Genomic DNA, 18,989 nt, shown 5'->3' on the forward strand with positions numbered 1-18,989 from the left:
TCGCGAACACTGGCTTTCGGTAGAACAATGTCGAAGGTACGAGCGAAACACAGTAGTTGCTTTGTTGTTGGCTGCACAAACCAACACAGGAGTTTTTTTTAATCCCTACGCCCGAGGATCTAAAGACCCAGTGGATTAATTTTATTTTTGATGGAAATGTTCCCGCTCCAACTCCGAAAGTGTTGTACTGTGTGCTAACCATTTCACCTCGGACTGCTTTCTCAACCTGGGCCAGGACAACGCAGGATTTCCTACAAGTCTCAAGATAAAGCTTGGATCAGTACCGACTGTCTGTGACCCAACTTTGAACTTCGGAGCTGTAAGTTTTACCATTTTATGTTGCTTTACTGTTTGTTCACGAGAGCCTGTTGCGTGTGTTGTTAGCATGGCAGCTAACGTGGCTAACGTTTAGCGTCGTCGACGCGCAGCCAGGTATAGCGGGGTACAGATTGTATGTAATTCTTCTGCTTGGTATCGCCGTGTGACATTGATAAGAGCCACCCTGTTAAATGTATTATATTTTAAAGGCGTTTTAGCTGTCTGTAAAGTCAAGCCGGTAAAATTCGGACTAAAAATAGGCTTTGTACTGATTAGCGTAGGTGTCCGGGCTTGTTTATTAGTGCTGTGAAAGTTATTATTGAGAGTCATGCCTTATAACGGCCGTTTTAACGTTTATATCATGTTTACAGATACAGTGCCTGTAGGGAATATCTGGATAAGCGCAGAGTTAAGGGGATATGTCCAAGGGGATAGTCTATAATACACATTTTTTGCATCTTGCACATATAATGAGCTATTTGCAGCATTTACAAGCTATTGACAACCCAGTTTACACATAATTGAGAGCATCTGTTATCATTCTTGCACTGTTTGCAGCTGTTGCCATAACTACACATTTGAGGAGATGTTGGTGTAATCTCTGTTTCCTCTGTTCAGGCCATCTATACAGCTTCCTGCAACAGGGGATGTTGCATGCCAGACTGACCCACTGTAGGCACACAGTTATCCTTGAAGATCTTCAGCCTCACATCAGAAGTACAGGTCTGTAGCCATCTGAAGTGCATCTACTTTTGATAAACCTAACAGTCATTTATCAGTCTTGGAATAATGTGCAGGTAAATGAAGCTGTGGTTACTTAGAACTTGTGAGAGTGTGTAGGCTAAGGTTTCTGTCATCATCTGTCACCTGGCTGCCATGTCCTACAATGAAAATGCTGACCGACCACAAGCCCAAACAAAAGAAGGTGAACCACTGTTCAAGGTCCAATTTCCAAAGGCCATGAAGGGAGAATGCAGAGCTACACCAGTTAAGACTGAGGCGACATTCTATAAGTGTTATATTATTTTATTTTTCAACCAAAAAATGTTTTGTACACATTGTATTAAATATTGCACATATAATGTTATGACAGTTCCATCAATAACAAAATACAGTAAAGAAAATGTCAGGAGGTATTTAGAAACAGAGTCAGTCATTGTTTTGTAAAAAAAAAAAAAAAAGTGAAAAATGTAAAAAAAATCTTTTGTGTTTTATCAAACAGGGAATGTGGTGGACCTCATATTTGAAAAAGTCTTTGTTGACCTAGGACCATACACAGAAGCTGCTTTGGCCATCCCCATCCCAGAGGACCTCACTGCACAGTTGGAGCGGCCTGAGAAGGAGGAGGTCATATCCAGCTCTGTGTCCCGGTTCTATCATGGGCCAGTCTAAAACCCACATACCGGCCTGTGGCGTCAGGAAACACGGCATGGATGCGTAGGACCACGCAGGCTGGAATGACGACCCAGATTCTGCAACCAAGGAAGCACCAGCTCACAAAGCTCCTATAGGCTAGATACCTGTACTGACTAAAACAACTGGACAGGGCATTTAGTCTTGCAAACATATATCTATGTTGTGTCTCACAATTTTTTATATGGATCCAGTGAATCCTACAGTTTTTTCATCATCACTGATTATAACTGCCTCATTTGATGTAAATAAATGCTTGATTGTTACTAAAGAAATGACTCCTCTGAATTCATATATTATATGCACACTATCTGCTGATAGAAGAACTTTACAAATCAAAGAGCAGCTAAACTAATTTATTTGAGGGTGTGTTACTCTATTTGTGGTGTGTTATTACCATTGTAAAATTATGTGCACTGAAGTAAAACAAGACTGTCTAACATCTTTTATTTAGATTGAAACTATGTTTTAACAAAGAAGCAAAACGTACTGGTGTATTCCTCTCAACCGTAAAGGACCATAGTCAGTGCGGTACATGTTGCAGGCAGAACACATTGAGGCAGAGCGGCTCCAACCCAGGACGGTCTACCATACATGGTAAATCTTCCACGATCTCCCATAGCCATCTGGTAACCTACAGTGAATTGCAAATGGTAAATTCTATGGTTGATTATAAATGTAATGTAATCAAAACAAATTAGTGATTAGTTTGTCCAGTGAGAATGCTACCTGTGGTATCTCCTAGCAGCAGATGTTCTCAGCTTCTGTGGGCATGGTTGCACAGTTTCCACAGGAGCACCTGTCCAAGATATAGAGAAAAATGGTAACATTCACCAAAATATAAAGCTTGTGAAATTCAAACACTGACAGACAGTGGAGCTAAGGTGGGTAAGAAGTAAGCTTGGCTACATATCAGGTGCATATAACAGAGGTAATTTATAACATGTCACTTATTGCATATAATGTGGAGCTTGACAACAGTGTAGTGTAGAAAACTGCACAGTTTAGTCTTTGACTAAAGATTACTGTTGCTGTCAGACATGTTTATGCTGATTTACAGCTTTCATTGTAATACACAAAATAAATTTACTTCATAAAGGAAGATGTCATGATGAGCATCTCTGCTCAAAACATGGAGAAAAATTATTTACTTTGTCAGCATCTATTAAAATATCTGACTAGTACTGACATTGAACACCTGTAGCAGTCTAGATACAACAAACATTTTCAGACTGTAAAAGTATATCTAAGGAGGCATGACAGATAACTACATTACACTATTCACAATAGTGCTTATTTACCAAAAGAGCTCCAGTAATGACGAGACAGTAACAGTTAGCATTAGCTACCTAGCTACATGTTAGTAACTGTGTGCCAGCACTCATCAACAAACTCAAAATGTAATGTCAAAATACACAAAATGGTTACCAACCATTCAGAAACGTCCTGCTGCAGTTGTAGAGTTTGAACTTCTTCAGCAGCCTCTCCCTCTGGCTCAGATTCTGGATAAAAGTGGTGTGGTTGAACCAAATCGCTACCGACGCCAGGTTGCCGGTCACGGTCACCGTAAACATTAGAGCACGGTGCCAGAGAAGCCCGAACGGCAGCCCCTTCCGGAGAGGGGCGTGGTCAGGCACAGCTCATTGCATTTAAAGCTACAGACACAGAAACAGCCTGTTCTGAACAGGGCTCAAAAAGAGGGGTTTACAGGCATGCTGAAATATAGGATCGGAGTGGATTTTTTAGCAAAAAGCTTCAAATACATGCTTTGGGGACCTCTGAGACTTATTCAAACTTGTTGAAAAGGAGCATAATATGTCCCCTTTAACACAAATGGTAAATATTTTATACGACTCTGGATACACAGGGATGTAACTTGAAGCCATTCTGAGATGTCGGAGGCATACAACAACAAGGCGGTAATGCACAAAAAAAGTGCATGTCATACATTGTCTGTGTAGTGTGTGTTTGTTTTGTGGGATCCAAGTAACGTTCATGGCCAAATATGTGGAGAGCTAAACATGTGTGATGTTGAAAAAGGAAAGGTTCTTGCTGCCACAAAGTTGGAAGCACATTATTGTTGAGAATATAAATGTAAGCTCAAGCATTACAGTTTCCTTTAAATGAATGAAAGGACCTGGGCAAAATCATGAAAAATAGCCCCAGACCAAACGTTAACTACAGTATAGTTAGAATAGTGTCTACCAATTGCATCTGCATGATTACCTGATATCCCTTATTTGATTTATAGCTTATTTATTTCTGGCCACCGGCTGGTAGAGTGAAGGACCTAGATGACGAGGCAGAGAAATTAAAATGGAGGAAGAAGAGGCTCTCCCATATGTGTATGCACATGGACATCTTTGGAATCAAATTTGAACATGTTATGTACCACCAGCAGTTTCTTCTGCCAGGACAGAATGTGTGTTCTCTGTGGCTGCTGGTTGCCCAGTGTGTTTTATGTGAAAGCCTGTTTGGATCAAAATGTGGGGATCAGCTCTTTCCTGTCTCTAGGAAGATGCTTGTCACCTTTGTATACTCCATCCTTGCCCTGCTGTCATAGACTGGGATTGTATGTCTGTCAGTCACAGTGTCAGTATTAGGGCCCTCAACGACCCCCGTAGGCTTTTCCCTTTGGCATTCTTCAGTGATGTCACACTCTGATGACTGGTCCTGTCAAAACAGGCTGCGTGTGTGCGTGCGTGTGTGTGTATATGTGTGTATATGTGTGTTTATAAACTGTATGGCTTCATCACACTGCACAACTTTTCCCAGTTACAAGAAATGACCAGTATTTGTAAGTGTGTCTTTAACTGTTGTTAACTCATATTTGCAGTGAGATGTCAACAACCAAAAGCTTTGTGATGGTGTAATACCTGCTACATTTGGTGCTGTGCATCCTTACTGGTCATGGCAACATGCAGAGCATGCTGTGTATTTCCAGTTTAATTAGTTAAAGTAAAGATTTGGAATAAAAGTAAGTAATCAGCAAAAAATTAAATGTGTGTTAACATATCAGGGTGAACACATGCTGCAAGCTGTGCTTTCTTGAGCATAGCTTTTTCTCACTTCCACAAAGCTGGACACATGATTTAATGTTGAAATAATAGCCTGTTTTCAATATTAGAATTTGTTTACCGCAAATAACTTGGTCTATTCTGAGAGAAATTCTTTTGTTACTATTTCCAAATCCCACACAGACCCGCACTGTGTAGCTGTCACTCACGCACTGCAGAGATACAGAGGCTCTGCACTGAGACAGCACCATGATGTTTGCTTGTTTGTATGACTGTGTGTGTGTGTGTGTGTGTGTGTGTGTGTGTGTGTGTGTGTGTGTGTGTGTGTGTGTGTGTGTGTGTGTGTGTGTGTGTGTGTGCGCATGGCTGTATGAGTGTGTGTCAGTGTCAAACCACACAGGAGAAGAAAGTCAATCTTGAATGTAATGAAAATGCAAATTGTCTCTCTCATGTCGACCTGCGCTGTCAATCAGCATCACAATACTCCATCGCCTTTCAACCTCTCACAAAACGGCCCACAATCAACCCGGACGTGACTGGGACAAATCGCTCCACCAAGCCATTTCCCTCATTCATTACAGATAAATCAATCTCCCTTATTGTTATGTTCTTTCCTCATGTCCATTCTCTATTCCTCCATCGATTTCTGTCATCCCTCCATTTGTCTGAACTGTTTTGTCTTCATCCCTCCTTTCAACAGTTTCCCTCCATCTCATCTAGAGGGAGGTTTGTAATTGGTATTAAAAAAAAAAAGTTGGTGAAATGAAAAACGATAAAGTGAACAGGTAGCTGGAGGTGAATGGGATGATTAACGATTAGTAATTAACTCTAGGCTCTGTTTTCAATTACAGTTCAGTGGTAATAGATTGTTTTTTGTTTGTTTGTTGTGACTGAGTCCAGACTCCCAATTAGTCCATGTTTGTTTGGGAGACCAAGGAGGTCAGGATGGAAGCAGTGAGTTTGAGGCAGTCTCTGAGTGGGTCTAAATTAACAAAGGGAGGTTTATTTCATTGCCTGGTGAGATTTTCTCTCTTTTGTTCCTCCGATTTTGAACTTCTGTGCAGCAGACTTACAGAATCCTGCGGCAGAAATGTCACCTATGTTAGTCAAGAGTTTTCACATTTGATTACACAGTAGCACAGTTTATTCCACTGAAATGTAAGGGATTTGTGTTGTAGACCAGATGAAAGAGCAGACTAATGCCTCTTGCAATGAATAACAGGCACAATATACACCATTCTATCCCAGTGCCTTTTCAGCAACAGGTGAGAACTCTGTCACACAATGTAGTTTTGCATTTTGAAACTTGCAGAATACCTTCAGTTTAGGGTCTTTAAACTCGCAATAGTTTGTGATACTAACGTGATTTGTTCACTGATTTATTGGCCACTTGGTGGCAGCAGAAATAAGCTGTAAATACAACAGTGACATATTATCACCTTAAAAGTTGACATGGGAAACTGGTTAGCAAACATTTGTCCTATTTCTCATCCAGCAGACATTAGCATTTATTTGGCCATACCTGTTGCATTTAAGCCCTCGTTTAGCTCTGTTTGGGTCTTGGGAAATTTCTGGCTCCATCCGTCCATATTACATTATATTATAGCCCTTATCCTAATAAGGTTGCAGGGGGCTGGAACCACTCCCATCTCACATTCACACTCACGGTCACACCTACGAGCAATTTAGACTCATCAATTAACCTAAGTCTTTGGACTGTGGGAAGAAGCTGGAGTACCCAGAGGAAACCCACGCAGACACAGGCAGAACATGCAAACTCATTCTTGCTGTAAGGCGACAGTGCTAACAACCGCACCACTGTGAATTTCTGGCTCTTAAGTTGCAAAAATGTTCCAGTACCAGCTGGCTTTTAAATTTGCCTGTATGTTGTTTGGTGCCAAGCAGGTAGAATACAGTCGGTTTTTGGAGACTTTTTTAGAGACAACAGCTGCATGCTGTGGCTGAAAAGGGTGAGCAGTGAGAATGAACCAAAACAGTAAAATTGCAGGTCAGAAAACTATGAGCTTAGAGAAGACCCATAGGGTTCATGGGAATTGCAGAGTAGGGGTGTTGTGATATACCAGAATTGACAATAGCCAAGATGTTTAAAAAGAAGTCAAATATTGATATTGTGTAAATGATATACACATGATAATATTGTGATGGTAGATGTTAGGCCTTGTGGATCTTTTGTTTATCAGTTCGTCTGGTTGCCTTTTCACTATCCATTAAGTGTAATTGCTTTTTTTTGTAGAGTCATGGTAACGAACCTTCTCACAACTGATGAAAGGTTTTTCTATATTGTAGTGTTACCACACTGTAAGGAGAGAAAGTTCACAGCTCTTTAATTGTGCAAAAATACATTCCAAAGTTGAGATGAAGCTAATATGAAGTTTCAGCAACCTCATGTTCATCCTGCCAATGCTGTAGGTTTATTGCCAGGCTTTGTCTCAGCAACAAATATCAACCCATGTTTTACTTTAGGTGATTCAGCAGGTTTACTCTTTAAATTGTTCAGAAATGGGGACAGGCCCATATATTTACATTCATTGTTTGCTAAACTCCTTACAATATCTCCTCTTGATGTATTTTCTTTGTCTGGATGTTGTCTGACTTTTGCCATCTGTTACTTTTTTCCACATCTTAAGCATTGCAGCAGTAACATGGTTTTCCTTTTTTGCAGTTTCTCCTCACTGCCAGAGAAAATTAAATTAGATTGGCTGCCATGGGTGTGTGACACTGATATGCGATTTGTCTACGTGATCAGAGTTTGGATTTTGATCTCAGTCTGTTGTCCTCATCTGAACTCCTCTTGTGACAGCAACGTACCTTTATAATGACCTGCATAAATCACTCGATTAGAATCACATTTGCTTCGGCTGACTCTTCTTACATGTTGTTCCACCAAGATGAATTTAAAAATGAGGAAGTGGCTTTGACCTTTGCTGGCTCCAGAAACAGAAAATCAATTTATGCTGCTGTCCCGATAAACAGCTTCTCCATTGGCTCACAATGCAGGATCATTAGCCTTATCCGCATATCTGTTACACCACCATTGAGAGAAAAGCCAATAAGTAAAAGATGCTTTTAAGATGCATACTCAATTACTGGGGAAATTTTGGAAATCATAATTGAACAGAAAGAAAAACATGGCTTTGTAATTTATCATCGTATTGTACTATCTCTCTCTCTCTCTCTCTCTCTCTCTCTCTCTCGCTCTTCTCTCTCTCTCTATATATAATATATATATATATATATCCCCCTTGGTAAAAAAGCATATATATATATGTATTTCCGTTTCACGCAAAATCATTTGAATCTCAAGTTCAAATGATGACATTTAACTTCATCTGTGTTTACAAGCTAAAAGCATCTATTTGCAAATGAGGCTAGTAGACTAATTGAGATTCATTGAGAACCACTTTATCATACATAAGACTGTTGAGCATTGATTACTTCTTTAATCATTCATCAAATTGTTCTGCTCCCTCTATCCAGATTTGTTTAGATAAATTAACATGTGAAAATCAGACATGCTTGAGATAATCCCGTGTGCTGTGCACTGACATTTGCAAGCAAGAAGAATCCCTTAACCCTCACACAGAACAAGATTAGCAGTACCAATCATCCATGCATGTCTGTTCAGTCCTCAGTCTAGAAAAATCAGGCTACCAGCTGTGTAGTCAGCCTGCAGCATTATCAGTCCATAAGCGCATGTAAACAAAAACGCAAATGGATCAAGGCCTTTGGAAAAACCATGCAACTCAGTCAGCTCAAAATATTGGCAAAATATTACAGTTGCACCTTGTCATGGTGTCATTTCTTTTGGCAATAATATGCCATGACTACATCGGGTGCTTTGTTTTTTTAAAAAATGGGATCAATTTCTGTATTCATTTATTTAATACATCCATATCTATTTATCAATTTAGTCTGAAATGCAGATCATTTCAGAATATTTCTAATATTAAATTTCATGCAACAAGGCAATTTCCTTAAATCCACGCTTAAAAAGATTTCTTTTTATATTACATCAGTGTAATACTTTTGCAATTTAATTAAGAGCATTTCCATCAGTTTCTAACTTTTCTCTTTATAGTAAGGAGCATTTTGATGTACTTTTCCCTGTGTATGCTATAAGCTCGCCTACAGTTACGCACTGCATGAACAGTAACTAACTCACCATGTGAGATGCTATCTGGGGCTGGTATGTTCCAGTTATTTTTTAAAGTCATTTCTCCCCCTTGGTAAGAAAGTTGATTGCGACTGAAATCTGATAACAACTTTGTGGGCCAGATAAGAGAAGTTCTTGTGAAACAGGAGAAACAAATGTGCCTGTATGCTCTCCTCCCTTTGTCCCTGTCCGATGATAGATGGACTGCGCTCCCCTTCTAGTTTAGCCATCCATCCTACATGAAAATGTGTTAAGCACACCACGTGTGAGGAATATTGTCTCTTGATCTATATTTCACTCGCTCTGTGTCTCTTTGTGCGTGTTTGTCTTAGTGTGCAAGTCTTTCAGCTCTCTTTTATTTTCTGTGCTGTTGCATTTGTATACTGCTTATTCTGTATAGTACTGAAATGTTGTCTCATTTATATGTTTTTTATTCAATTCAAATTATAGTTTAATTTAATGAATTACATTTTCACTTAATAACTTGTCCATATGATTCAAAAAAGATGATTTTGCACCATTTTATTTCACTGTGGATATCATAACGTTTTATTTGGAAAACATAGTCCCAAAGAGCACACCAGAAAAGAAATGTGTTGATAATATGTTTATTCAGGGCGTCCTACCATCCTGTATATTCAGAGTGGTCATTATATCTTGTGGTGGGTTCCTCCTGAGAGCACCAGTGTTTTGATGGGTCTTTGGCTGTTTAAATATTTTGAGCACATTTGGCAAAATGTCATATTGATTAGCTGACAGATCATAAAAACAAATCCATACACAATTGATTAGTTTAGTTACAATCACTTGACAAGGTGTGAAGGCCTGCGGGGAAACTGTGAGTATAGTGCCAGTTTTAGGGCCTATCTGAAACTATTATTTTGTATTGTAAAGCTACATTATGCAAAGTCTGTATGCAAAAACAATGCATGATAAATAGGATAAATTACACTGCGTTTATGCATTAACCCCCCTGGCCTGGAACTGGTTTATAATCGTCACTACATTAGGGTATCTCATTTGCTGAGGCCACCAATAGACTGGGTGGGAAAGTCATTTATAAACAACAACAACAACAAAGCAGTACAAAAAGAAAGTCGAACACCAAAGTTTAGCAGAAAAGATGTGATAATAGATGAACTGAACATCAGCACTGCCTTTTGTTTTTTTATTACAGATTTCCTGCTTCTTCTGTGCCTGAGGTGGCTTTACACTTGCTGGTTAGCTCACCCTCAAGCTAGATGCTGTTTCAAGGTAGACAGCTCATTAAGAATAGTGACAAGTGCTGCAGAGCGAACTTAACCAGCTAAGGGAAAGGAGGACATGACTAACAAAACGGCATATTATAGCTGTGACAGGACCTGTGACACTTTCTCCACTCTAGAATTGGACTTAATACCTCTTCCATTGAAGTAATACAATTCGCTGCTGCAGTGGGCAGCTCCTGCCACTTTTTTAAAAACACATCTAGACTACAGACAGTGCAAAGTTTCCTAAATGATTCTTAAAAGTGAGCTAGGTGTTAACGTCTATATTTGCTTTGGAAGAGGTGAAGCCTCCTGCCTTTGGGTATTCTCTGCATCTGACAGAATGCTTTTCAGACTTCAGTGATTTCTACTACTGTGCAGAAAACTATTCCCACAACCCACAGAGGGGACAGCCGGCGTGGGCGGTGGGCTGTCAGTCAAATCCACATGTACCAGGGCGAGTGATGCATGAAGGGAGTTTGAGATTTCACTGTCATCTTCAGTCTGGTCCCCTGCAGATCTCCCCCTTCTGCCTCCATTTCTGCTCCAACGCTCCGCTGGCCACAAAGACTGTATAATCTGTGCCACAACTAAAGCTGACTGCTAATCATTTAACTGAACAAATAAGGTCATCTAGAGTTGTACTTTTGGTTTCCTCCGCCTTTTGTTTGAGTCGATTCTCACTGTAGTGGTGCAATAAGTTGTATGTTAGGTTTAAAATGTTTTATTAAATGACCATTGGGAAAAACCCAACAAAAAGGTTCCTGTTGTATTTAAGCCTACTGATAAACTGTATTCTTCAGTACTGTGTCCTTCCCTGTAAATTTATTTATTAATTTATTTAAAAGTTTATTTTAACGTTTTATAAAGTTTGATGAAGTTTTTTGTTCCAACTACTGCTATTATCAGTACTCCTGCTGCTGCTGTTACTGTAATACTGTGGCTGCAGTAACACTACCTGCCGCTGGGTGCCGCTGTTCATCCTGATCACATTCGCTGTCCGTGGTGCTGAACTGCTTCACAGCGATGCCCTGTCATCCAAATAGATACAGAGTCGCAGTGTAGAGGCCCAATGAGCCAAAAAAACGGTGCTGAAAAGAAATATGTATCATTCCACAATTTATTAAATCCAGATGTAACCTTGTGTATAGTGAAACTACTCTGTGTACAGAACTGTTGTCCAAACTCATTTTACTTCCAGAAAATGTAATAAAAAATAATATTTATAATTTCTCATTCGCTGATGAGGCACTGGATACCACCTGTGGGAGTCAGTGACCTACTCGAAACGGACTGTACCGTTGCTCTATAAAGAAATTGTCATTTTTACAGGCTTCATAGAAGAAAAGGCTATAGCAAACTGTTCGATACTTTGTTCATATTAGGCTACTGAGGCAGGGACAAGAAAGGTTGATGTTACGAGTAGTACCTGAACTCTTAAACTTAAAAGCCATAGGTGGCGCATATGCAGAGAGGTAGAGGTGAATGCGGCTGCGGAGCCTTCCGACCACCGGATCGTTCTATAATACTGTGGAGCCGGACCAGCATCAAGTCAGCCGGAGGAAGCTACAGCAGCATAGGAAATAATGGGAACTTTCCTCCAAAATAAAAGAACACAATGTTCGCACTTAATAGTGGTGTAAGTACGTCAGCCTGCAGTAAAGTCGATTACAAAAACATTTTTTTCTCATTAAATGAATTGCTTTAGATCTGCTTTGTAGATTTTTTTTTTTTGCACAATAACATTAAAAAATGGGATAGATAATTTATTTCAATGGGCTTCTTTGTCTCCCCTCACAGTCTAAAACACCACAGAAATACATTTTGGAATACTTTGGACTATTGCACAGTTGTGTGCAGATTGTGATTTAAGGATTATAAATGGCAATAATCTTAAAGTAATGTGTTTTTATAAAACATTGGGATATGTTCCCCTATTTAAATTAATTTTCATTCATCTTCTAGTCTATCTATCCATTGCCAGCTTAATCTTTCCTCATCAGACTGTAGGGTCTGATATAGCGAGTGAAAATATCATTGTTATGACCCTGAGTCATAATTTGTGGTCCTGTTTGTATTTTAGTGTTCTTTAGTTTTTGCTTTACCTACGATTTGATGACACGCTTGTTGCCAGCATTGAAAATGGGGCTACTACTTTGAAAGGATTACCGGACGTTCATCACCTCACTACAGCTACCTTGCCTCCTGAGAAGTGAATGAGTATGAGGGCAACACGGCTGACTGGCCACACTCGCACTGGCTTCACCGTGAAGTTGAGTCGTCCACGAAGCTACCTCTCCTCTCGTGAACTCGTCCACATAGAGAGAGAGAAAAAAAAAATCACATCTTTGATAACAACGCCATTTTTTTTTCTCAAGAACTCACATCGGATATGACTCCAACGGTCGACACAACCTGCGGCGACTTCACCTCCGATTCAGAGTGTTTGCTTGACGACGGAATAACGCTTTAAAAGACATTTCACACACGGGAAAAGAGACTTGCTGAATAAAACTTTCTACCATTTCTCACGGAGGGGTTAAAGAAGCCACTTATGGCTGCATTTTTTGTTTAAAAAAACCCGACTTGACCGCCGCTGTGGACCGCTGGATGGGACGCATATAAAAATGGTTGGCCACCTCAAGTTCCAGGTCGGGAGGTTAACAATGTCAAGGGTCACTCGTTTTGGAAAATGATTACTGGCACCATCGACGGTAAAATAATGGTCAGAAGATGTCTAGTAACGTTCAAGCCGTTCAGGTAAGAGACAAAGAGCTGGAGACGTTATTTTGTACCCAGTTTTCTCTTTAGCTCGAGCATCGTGGTCGGTCAATATTGATTTAAGTATGTTTTCTCACTGCTTATACGTTTGACATACATTTTAACATACACACGTCCCAAAGCTGGATAGAAATATAATGGCTAAATTGGGTTGTAAAGCCCGGAGAAAATACACTACTGTGTCTCTGTGTACTCTGTGGAGCCAAGGTGTGTGTATATGTGTGTCAGCACTCACCTACACACATGCACATGCACAGGCACACCAGGTGTTTTTTCTACTGGATGAATTAGATTTAGATTCACACGGATAAAGGGCCAACACTGAGCGGCAGATCATGAAAGAGCAGTTGTGAGCTTGTACTACCAGTCAGCCGAGCTCTAACTTAGTTTCTTACCACATGGATAGCTCCATTATCACTGTGTGACTGAGCTTTGTTTGTGAAGATGTAAAGGGGAAACCTGAGGGGATTTCTTTACACATGTTAACCACTTAAACAGCTGATCCTTTTACAGTCCATTGAGCCATGTTGTGCCAACCTGCTTTATTTTATTTGCCCAGATAGGTACAGAATGAAGGAATGCTTTTGAATCAAATCATCTAATTAATCCATCTATTGTTTTGTTTTTTTTAATCCTGGGAGTTGGAGATTAAAAGCAGCAGTAACAATCTGTGGTACAAGAGCTAGAGTATCTTCCCAAGTGGTTACTACAAATCACCTTTTACTCACTTTCCACCCGCTAATACTGTTGTTAGGTTTCAAACTATTTCCTAGTGGGCTGGACCAATGGTGTAGCAGCTGTGCAGCAACCTTTGTTTAAAAAAAGTAGGCCTTTGTAATGGTTACATTCATGCTGCACTGAATTGCTTCACCTGCAATCCACTCAGTAGATAGAGCATTTATTCAAACACATTCAATTAAGCAGCTTTGTGACAGTGCTGCACTAGCCTTGACAGTGCAGACAAAGAGAGCTTGCCACGGGTGATTTCATTCAAAATGAAACCAGATATCTAGTCTAGAGCTGGGTTTTCAGTTGTTTTACTATGAATGGTCGGATCATTTTCATTAAAATTTTCCTTTATTGAATAATTTTGGCAAGACAAAAAAATTTAAACATAGACCTGTGGAGAAATAAGCTTCCTGGGCACAGTTGAACTAGGGATATTGTGAACATGCATCTTAGATCACAGGAGCACCAGGACAGACACAGTAGACAGATTTTCCTCATTTTTGGGCAACAGGAATATTATTACTCGACAAGTCTGATCCGTCGACAAGACCTAAAGCGGGAAAAAGCGTCAGCTTAGCCAAAGATGTTGCTTGTCATACTCTAGTAAATGTGAAATTTGAAAATCAACATTATCTCAAAATGCAGACAGTGTGTATGGACGCCATGAAATCAGAATCCTTCACAGAATTTAGGCTGGTTCAGGTGCCAGGAAAAGTTTCTTGGAAAAACACCCCAAGTAACACCTACACCATGGCTCCTCCACGCCTGGCAGAACTCCTCGCTTCAAAATCATCTACCTAGAGGCATGTGTGAGGAAGCCAATTAGCTGATAGTAGATCTCTCCTTCTGATCCAATTATAGGGAGCAGAGCATTTACTTTAAGCCTGTTAATTAAAGACTCGTCAGGCAGGGACCGGGGGCTAATCCTCTCATATCACCCACCTAACGCCACTTTGGAAAACGGCTAAATGATAAGAGAGGAAACGATCGCCCTAGGACGTCATCAGACCAGCCTCTGCTCACCCACATGAGCTGATATTTTCTCACTTTCTTCTCCCTTTCTTTTCTATCCGTATTTGTGCTGCCATAGCTGCCGTTTCCCTGCCCTGCACACATATGATTTTTCATCCTTAGATCACAGAGATTGTTTATCTGTGATTTTAATCAGCCCATTTTGCGTCATGTCCTTTGCGTAACCCTTCATTTCTTTCAAACCTGGGCCTCTTTAGTTTTTATTATTGTATTAATATAAGGCACTGAGGATAAGACTGAAAAGCAAATATCGGGCCAGTTAAAATGAATAATTGTTCTAAATCAGGTCAATGATTTTTATTATCAGCTTCCACTTACTGTGCTTCCTGACCAGATGGTTGTGTAGATGTGCATAATCCATACAGGTAGAAAATGGCTTCATATTCATGACTAATAATCCCTTGATCATAAAGATTGTATGGGTTTGGATGCACATCAGTTACTGTATTGCTGCTCTGTGTTCCTGTGACAATGATTGAGCTATTCCATTCATTCCACAATATGCCTGGAACAGATGGAGGCAATATTTCATTATTTCATAACACTACAGTATCTGGGAGAGACATAGAGCTATATGAGAAAGCAGAGTAAATGAGCATATGCTTAGATACTGGGACTGTGATGTAAGTATGACTACGGTTTCCCTCTGTTTTTAGTGCAAATTAATGAAGTAATGCTGAACGCAGGAAGCCATTGACACGCTGACTTTGCTTTGAAGCCTCTTGCCAATCGTGCTGATCACTGCATGAACACTTTGCTTTGTGCCTTTTGCTGGTTTACATCAGTGTAATGATCACAGTCATTGATAGTCTAATTTAATGTATTGTCTTAAAATATGAATGCGGCTTTCTTTTGTCATGTCTTGAACACCAACCATTCATGGATAATCAGAAATTTTGAGAGTCTAATTTTCAACATGTTATTCCTGCACAAATGTTACCTGGTGGCTTAGTTGTCTTGTTACCTACTTATTAATCATACATTGTATTTTCTTTAGATCCCAACTCCCAGCTCAGAATGTGGTTGTTGTCAATTGGATTTATGGTGTTAATGAGTACATATAGAAGTAAAGACTTAATATTAACTGTATTAATGAATTTTTCTTTGCAGATACACATATCACAGAGTTCCGTTTGATGTGCGGTAAAAGGGGACAGAGAGAAAATGATCATGGCAAGTAAGAAAGTTTTGTGTCCACTAAGGAAGAGAAATAAAGGGCCAACTGTTATTAAATCAGTACTGGGCTATGTGCTGTGTGACATCTCGGCATCACAGACATTGCTGCGAAATTAGGGTGCAATTAAGACAGGATGCTGTATTATATATTCTCTCTCATGTGTTTAGGTGAAAAGCCAGCCAAACAATTTTGATGAAATGTTGATTTCTATGGAACTGAATATAAACAAAACATTTTTTTCTGGTTCTATTTGTGCAATAAATGATTTAAAAAGTTTTGTCACTCCATTTTTACAAAAAAAGAGTAAATGCAGTGAACGCTATATTGTTGCAAGTAAGGCGCTGTAAGGAGTTGAAGAGAAATGAAACACCCTACAATATAATCACACTCACACTCCGTTGCAGTAGGTGGCGGTGTTGAGCTTTGGACGGTAAACCAGCAGTCACACAAAAACGGAAGCAGAAGAAGAACCAGAAGCAGCGCACACGTGTTTCCAACATGTCTGCCTACCGTGTTGTTGTGCGTTGAGATTCCATGAGCTGTTTTATTTCTTAATCTACGCAGTAAAGTTATCGACCTCAGGTGAAAACAGCGTTAAAGGTTCAGGATGGCTCAGAGAAAGAAGAAAATGACGAAGAAGAAGAGACACACAGCGGGCAGAGAGCCGGAGGCTGACTCTGACAGCGGGGACTTTGAACTGGCTGCTGAAATTAAGGACGATGATTCTGTAAGGAACAACACTTTAACATAACTTACCCAGCAACTGCTGTTTGGCTGGTTATCACGTTTGACTTAATTCTGTTAAATAAGACTAGTATTTGTAAGAGGTATGTTACAGGACCGGTTTATATGTATAGTAGTTATAGTTGGGGGTATAGCTCAGTGGTAGAGCATTTGACTGCAGATCAAGAGGTCCCCGGTTCAAATCCGGATGCCCCTGCATATACTTTAACAAACTTCACATGACACACAATATATAATGGATTATAGATTAGGCACTCATCTTTAACGTATATTACATTACTGAAGTGCTAGTTTACCACCATGTAAGAGAAAGAGAAGCAAGTAAGGGATCATGGGAAAACTTAGATATAGGAACCGATTTTTATATCAGTCTAATGCAACTCAGTCCAATTTTTCTTCCATAAAACCGACTTTTTTTGATGCCTGTAAAGTTGAAGCATAGAGTTTTTGTTGATACTGTCATAATACTGTTAATTAAATTATATGATTTAACACTGAGGTCATGGTGTGTTGTTGTGGTGTTGTACTGGACTGCATTATACTGAAAGGTATTTCTAATATTCTGCCCCTCTCATGCATGTAAATAGGGAGGATAAAAAAAATTAGAAACACCTCTAGGTATGATGTAGCCAAGTGCAACACCACCTTTAAGTATGACCTCAGTATTACCATATAATTGAATTTTCACTTAGTACTGTTTGATGTTATGTCAGGGCAGTTAAAATTGGATGGCCAGAAATGTGAACATGTGCTTGGCAGATTGGGAAAATTAATTATTAATAAATTAATAGATAATGAAAATACTTGTTAGTCACATCTCTAAAGTAATTAAAAAAAACAAAACAAAAAAATATTAATTATTGTTAGCCAACCTAAGTATATATCAATATTTATTTAGCAGGGTTTTCCACTGTGTAGACGTCAACTACATCACCTGAAACAAAGATCTTCTCTGCTAACATCATAATAATGAATACACTGTCATGAAATAAAACATTCACCTTCAGGGAGCAAGAGCACAGGAACTGTTTTGCAATTTGTGTCACTGTTGTTTTTGAATAAGTCATGAGAGCAGATGCATCAAGATGAGCGTGGCTTACCACCTTGGCTAAACAGGTTATTTTGGTAGTACGTGTATCCCCTAATTCATTATTAAAATCTTGCACACTGCATAACATTTATATTAAACAAATAATTAGTTACCCCAAAAGGAAAAAGATTTTTCAACTTGCGTAGAGATTAGGATTCTACATGAATTTGTTTAAGGTGTTGTGTCGTACCTCTGTCATGTTGTTAACATCGTGTTTTCTCATTGGTCTCACAGCCAGGAAGGAAACTGCCGCGGTTCCCTACATCATCAGACCACATGTCAGATGTGGAGCTTGACACCAGGCAGCTGGTCAGAGCCCAAAACAAGAAGAAAAAGAAGTCTGGAGGCTTTCAATCAATGGGTAAGAGCCAGAGAAGAGTGTCCAGATAAGGGCTGCACCTCCACTGGTTACTCACTGCATGTGAATCTTTCTGTTTATATCCATTTGAGCTGAAAAAAATCTTTATTAAATCTTTATTTGACTATATTACATCTGATTTCAGGTCTCAGTTACCCTGTATACAAAGGAGTCATGAAAAAAGGATACAAAGTCCCAACTCCAATCCAAAGAAAGGTCAGTCAGTGCGACTTCACGATCCCGTAATCAAACATTTTTACTGCTAGATGGACAATGTTTCATGCCCAACCCTTCTCTCCCCCCCCCCGCCTTCAGACTATCCCTGTGATTTTGGATGGCAAGGATATAGTAGCCATGGCCAGGACTGGCAGTGGTAAGACAGCTGCTTTCCTGGTTCCTATGTTTGAGAAGCTGAAAGCCCCTCAGCCCTGAACGGGAAAATGATTCAATAAAATCAACTCAAATTAATTCCAGGTGACGGATCTGACTGGAGACTATTTGAAAGAAAAAAAACTTAATCTCGGACCTTGACCTTTGACCTCGGAAAGAGCGTTCCTTTATGGGACAGGGGTTGATAGGAACTGTGAACTGCGGACGACGAGCGCCGGCCAGTGCATTGCCTTTGATCTCCCAGTTTCAACTGCCCAGTCGTCGGACGAAGCAGGGGGGATCATCGAGAAAGATTTAAAATCCTAACCCGAACCCTTCTAATACTACGGATCCTACACCTGGCCCTAACCCTAATATGGCTGTCACTAACCCTAACGTCTACCTTAACCCTAAACTCTACCCAAATTTTTAACTTTAAATTCCTTTTAAAACAACAAAATAATTTAATATATGGTGTAATATATAATATATGATAAAATTTATTCAACAATAAGATAGAGTAAAATGGATACTATCAAT

At 39.6% G+C, this 18,989-nt stretch overlaps 1 protein-coding gene, 2 long non-coding RNA genes and 1 other non-coding gene across 4 annotated transcripts; 3 read left to right on the forward strand and 1 right to left on the reverse strand.

The window, feature by feature from the left end:
• The first annotated feature begins 99 nt into the window (after positions 1–99).
• LOC130167875 (uncharacterized) lies at positions 100–2,006 on the forward strand. The gene is made up of 2 exons (XR_008827335.1): positions 100–319; positions 937–2,006. It is a non-coding gene; the product is annotated as an uncharacterized LOC130167875 (long non-coding RNA).
• Positions 2,007–2,153: 147 nt separating this feature from the next.
• LOC130167874 (uncharacterized) lies at positions 2,154–3,302 on the reverse strand. Its single transcript, XR_008827334.1, has 3 exons — positions 3,164–3,302; positions 2,461–2,530; positions 2,154–2,365 (listed from the first exon to the last, which is right to left on the reverse strand). It is a non-coding gene; the product is annotated as an uncharacterized LOC130167874 (long non-coding RNA).
• Positions 3,303–16,365: 13,063 nt separating this feature from the next.
• On the forward strand, positions 16,366–18,512 carry LOC130167703 (ATP-dependent RNA helicase DDX54-like). The gene is made up of 4 exons (XM_056374145.1): positions 16,366–16,615; positions 17,957–18,083; positions 18,226–18,296; positions 18,396–18,512. Exons 1-4 carry the CDS (start codon positions 16,496–16,498, stop codon positions 18,510–18,512), a joined length of 435 nt encoding a protein of 144 aa, XP_056230120.1. The 5' UTR covers positions 16,366–16,495.
• On the forward strand, positions 16,757–16,828 carry trnac-gca (transfer RNA cysteine (anticodon GCA)). The gene has a single exon. It is a non-coding gene; the product is annotated as a tRNA-Cys (tRNA).
• Positions 18,513–18,989: the final 477 nt, after the last annotated feature.

The sequence above is a fragment of the Seriola aureovittata genome, chromosome 4 (genome assembly GCF_021018895.1).
Source record: "Seriola aureovittata isolate HTS-2021-v1 ecotype China chromosome 4, ASM2101889v1, whole genome shotgun sequence".
Classification (NCBI taxonomy): domain Eukaryota; kingdom Metazoa; phylum Chordata; class Actinopteri; order Carangiformes; family Carangidae; genus Seriola; species Seriola aureovittata.

What these genes read in the sequence shown, in the direction of transcription:
- LOC130167703 (XM_056374145.1), top strand. Translation starts at nt 16,496, where the DNA reads ATGGCTCAGAGAAAGAAGAAAATGACGAAGAAGAAGAGACACACAGCG. An exon ending in AAATTAAGGACGATGATTCT is followed by an intron (nt 16,616 to 17,956) that starts GTAAGGAACAAC and finishes TTGGTCTCACAG; the next exon opens with CCAGGAAGGAAACTGCCGCG. An exon ending in CAACTCCAATCCAAAGAAAG is followed by an intron (nt 18,297 to 18,395) that starts GTCAGTCAGTGC and finishes CCCCGCCTTCAG; the next exon opens with ACTATCCCTGTGATTTTGGA.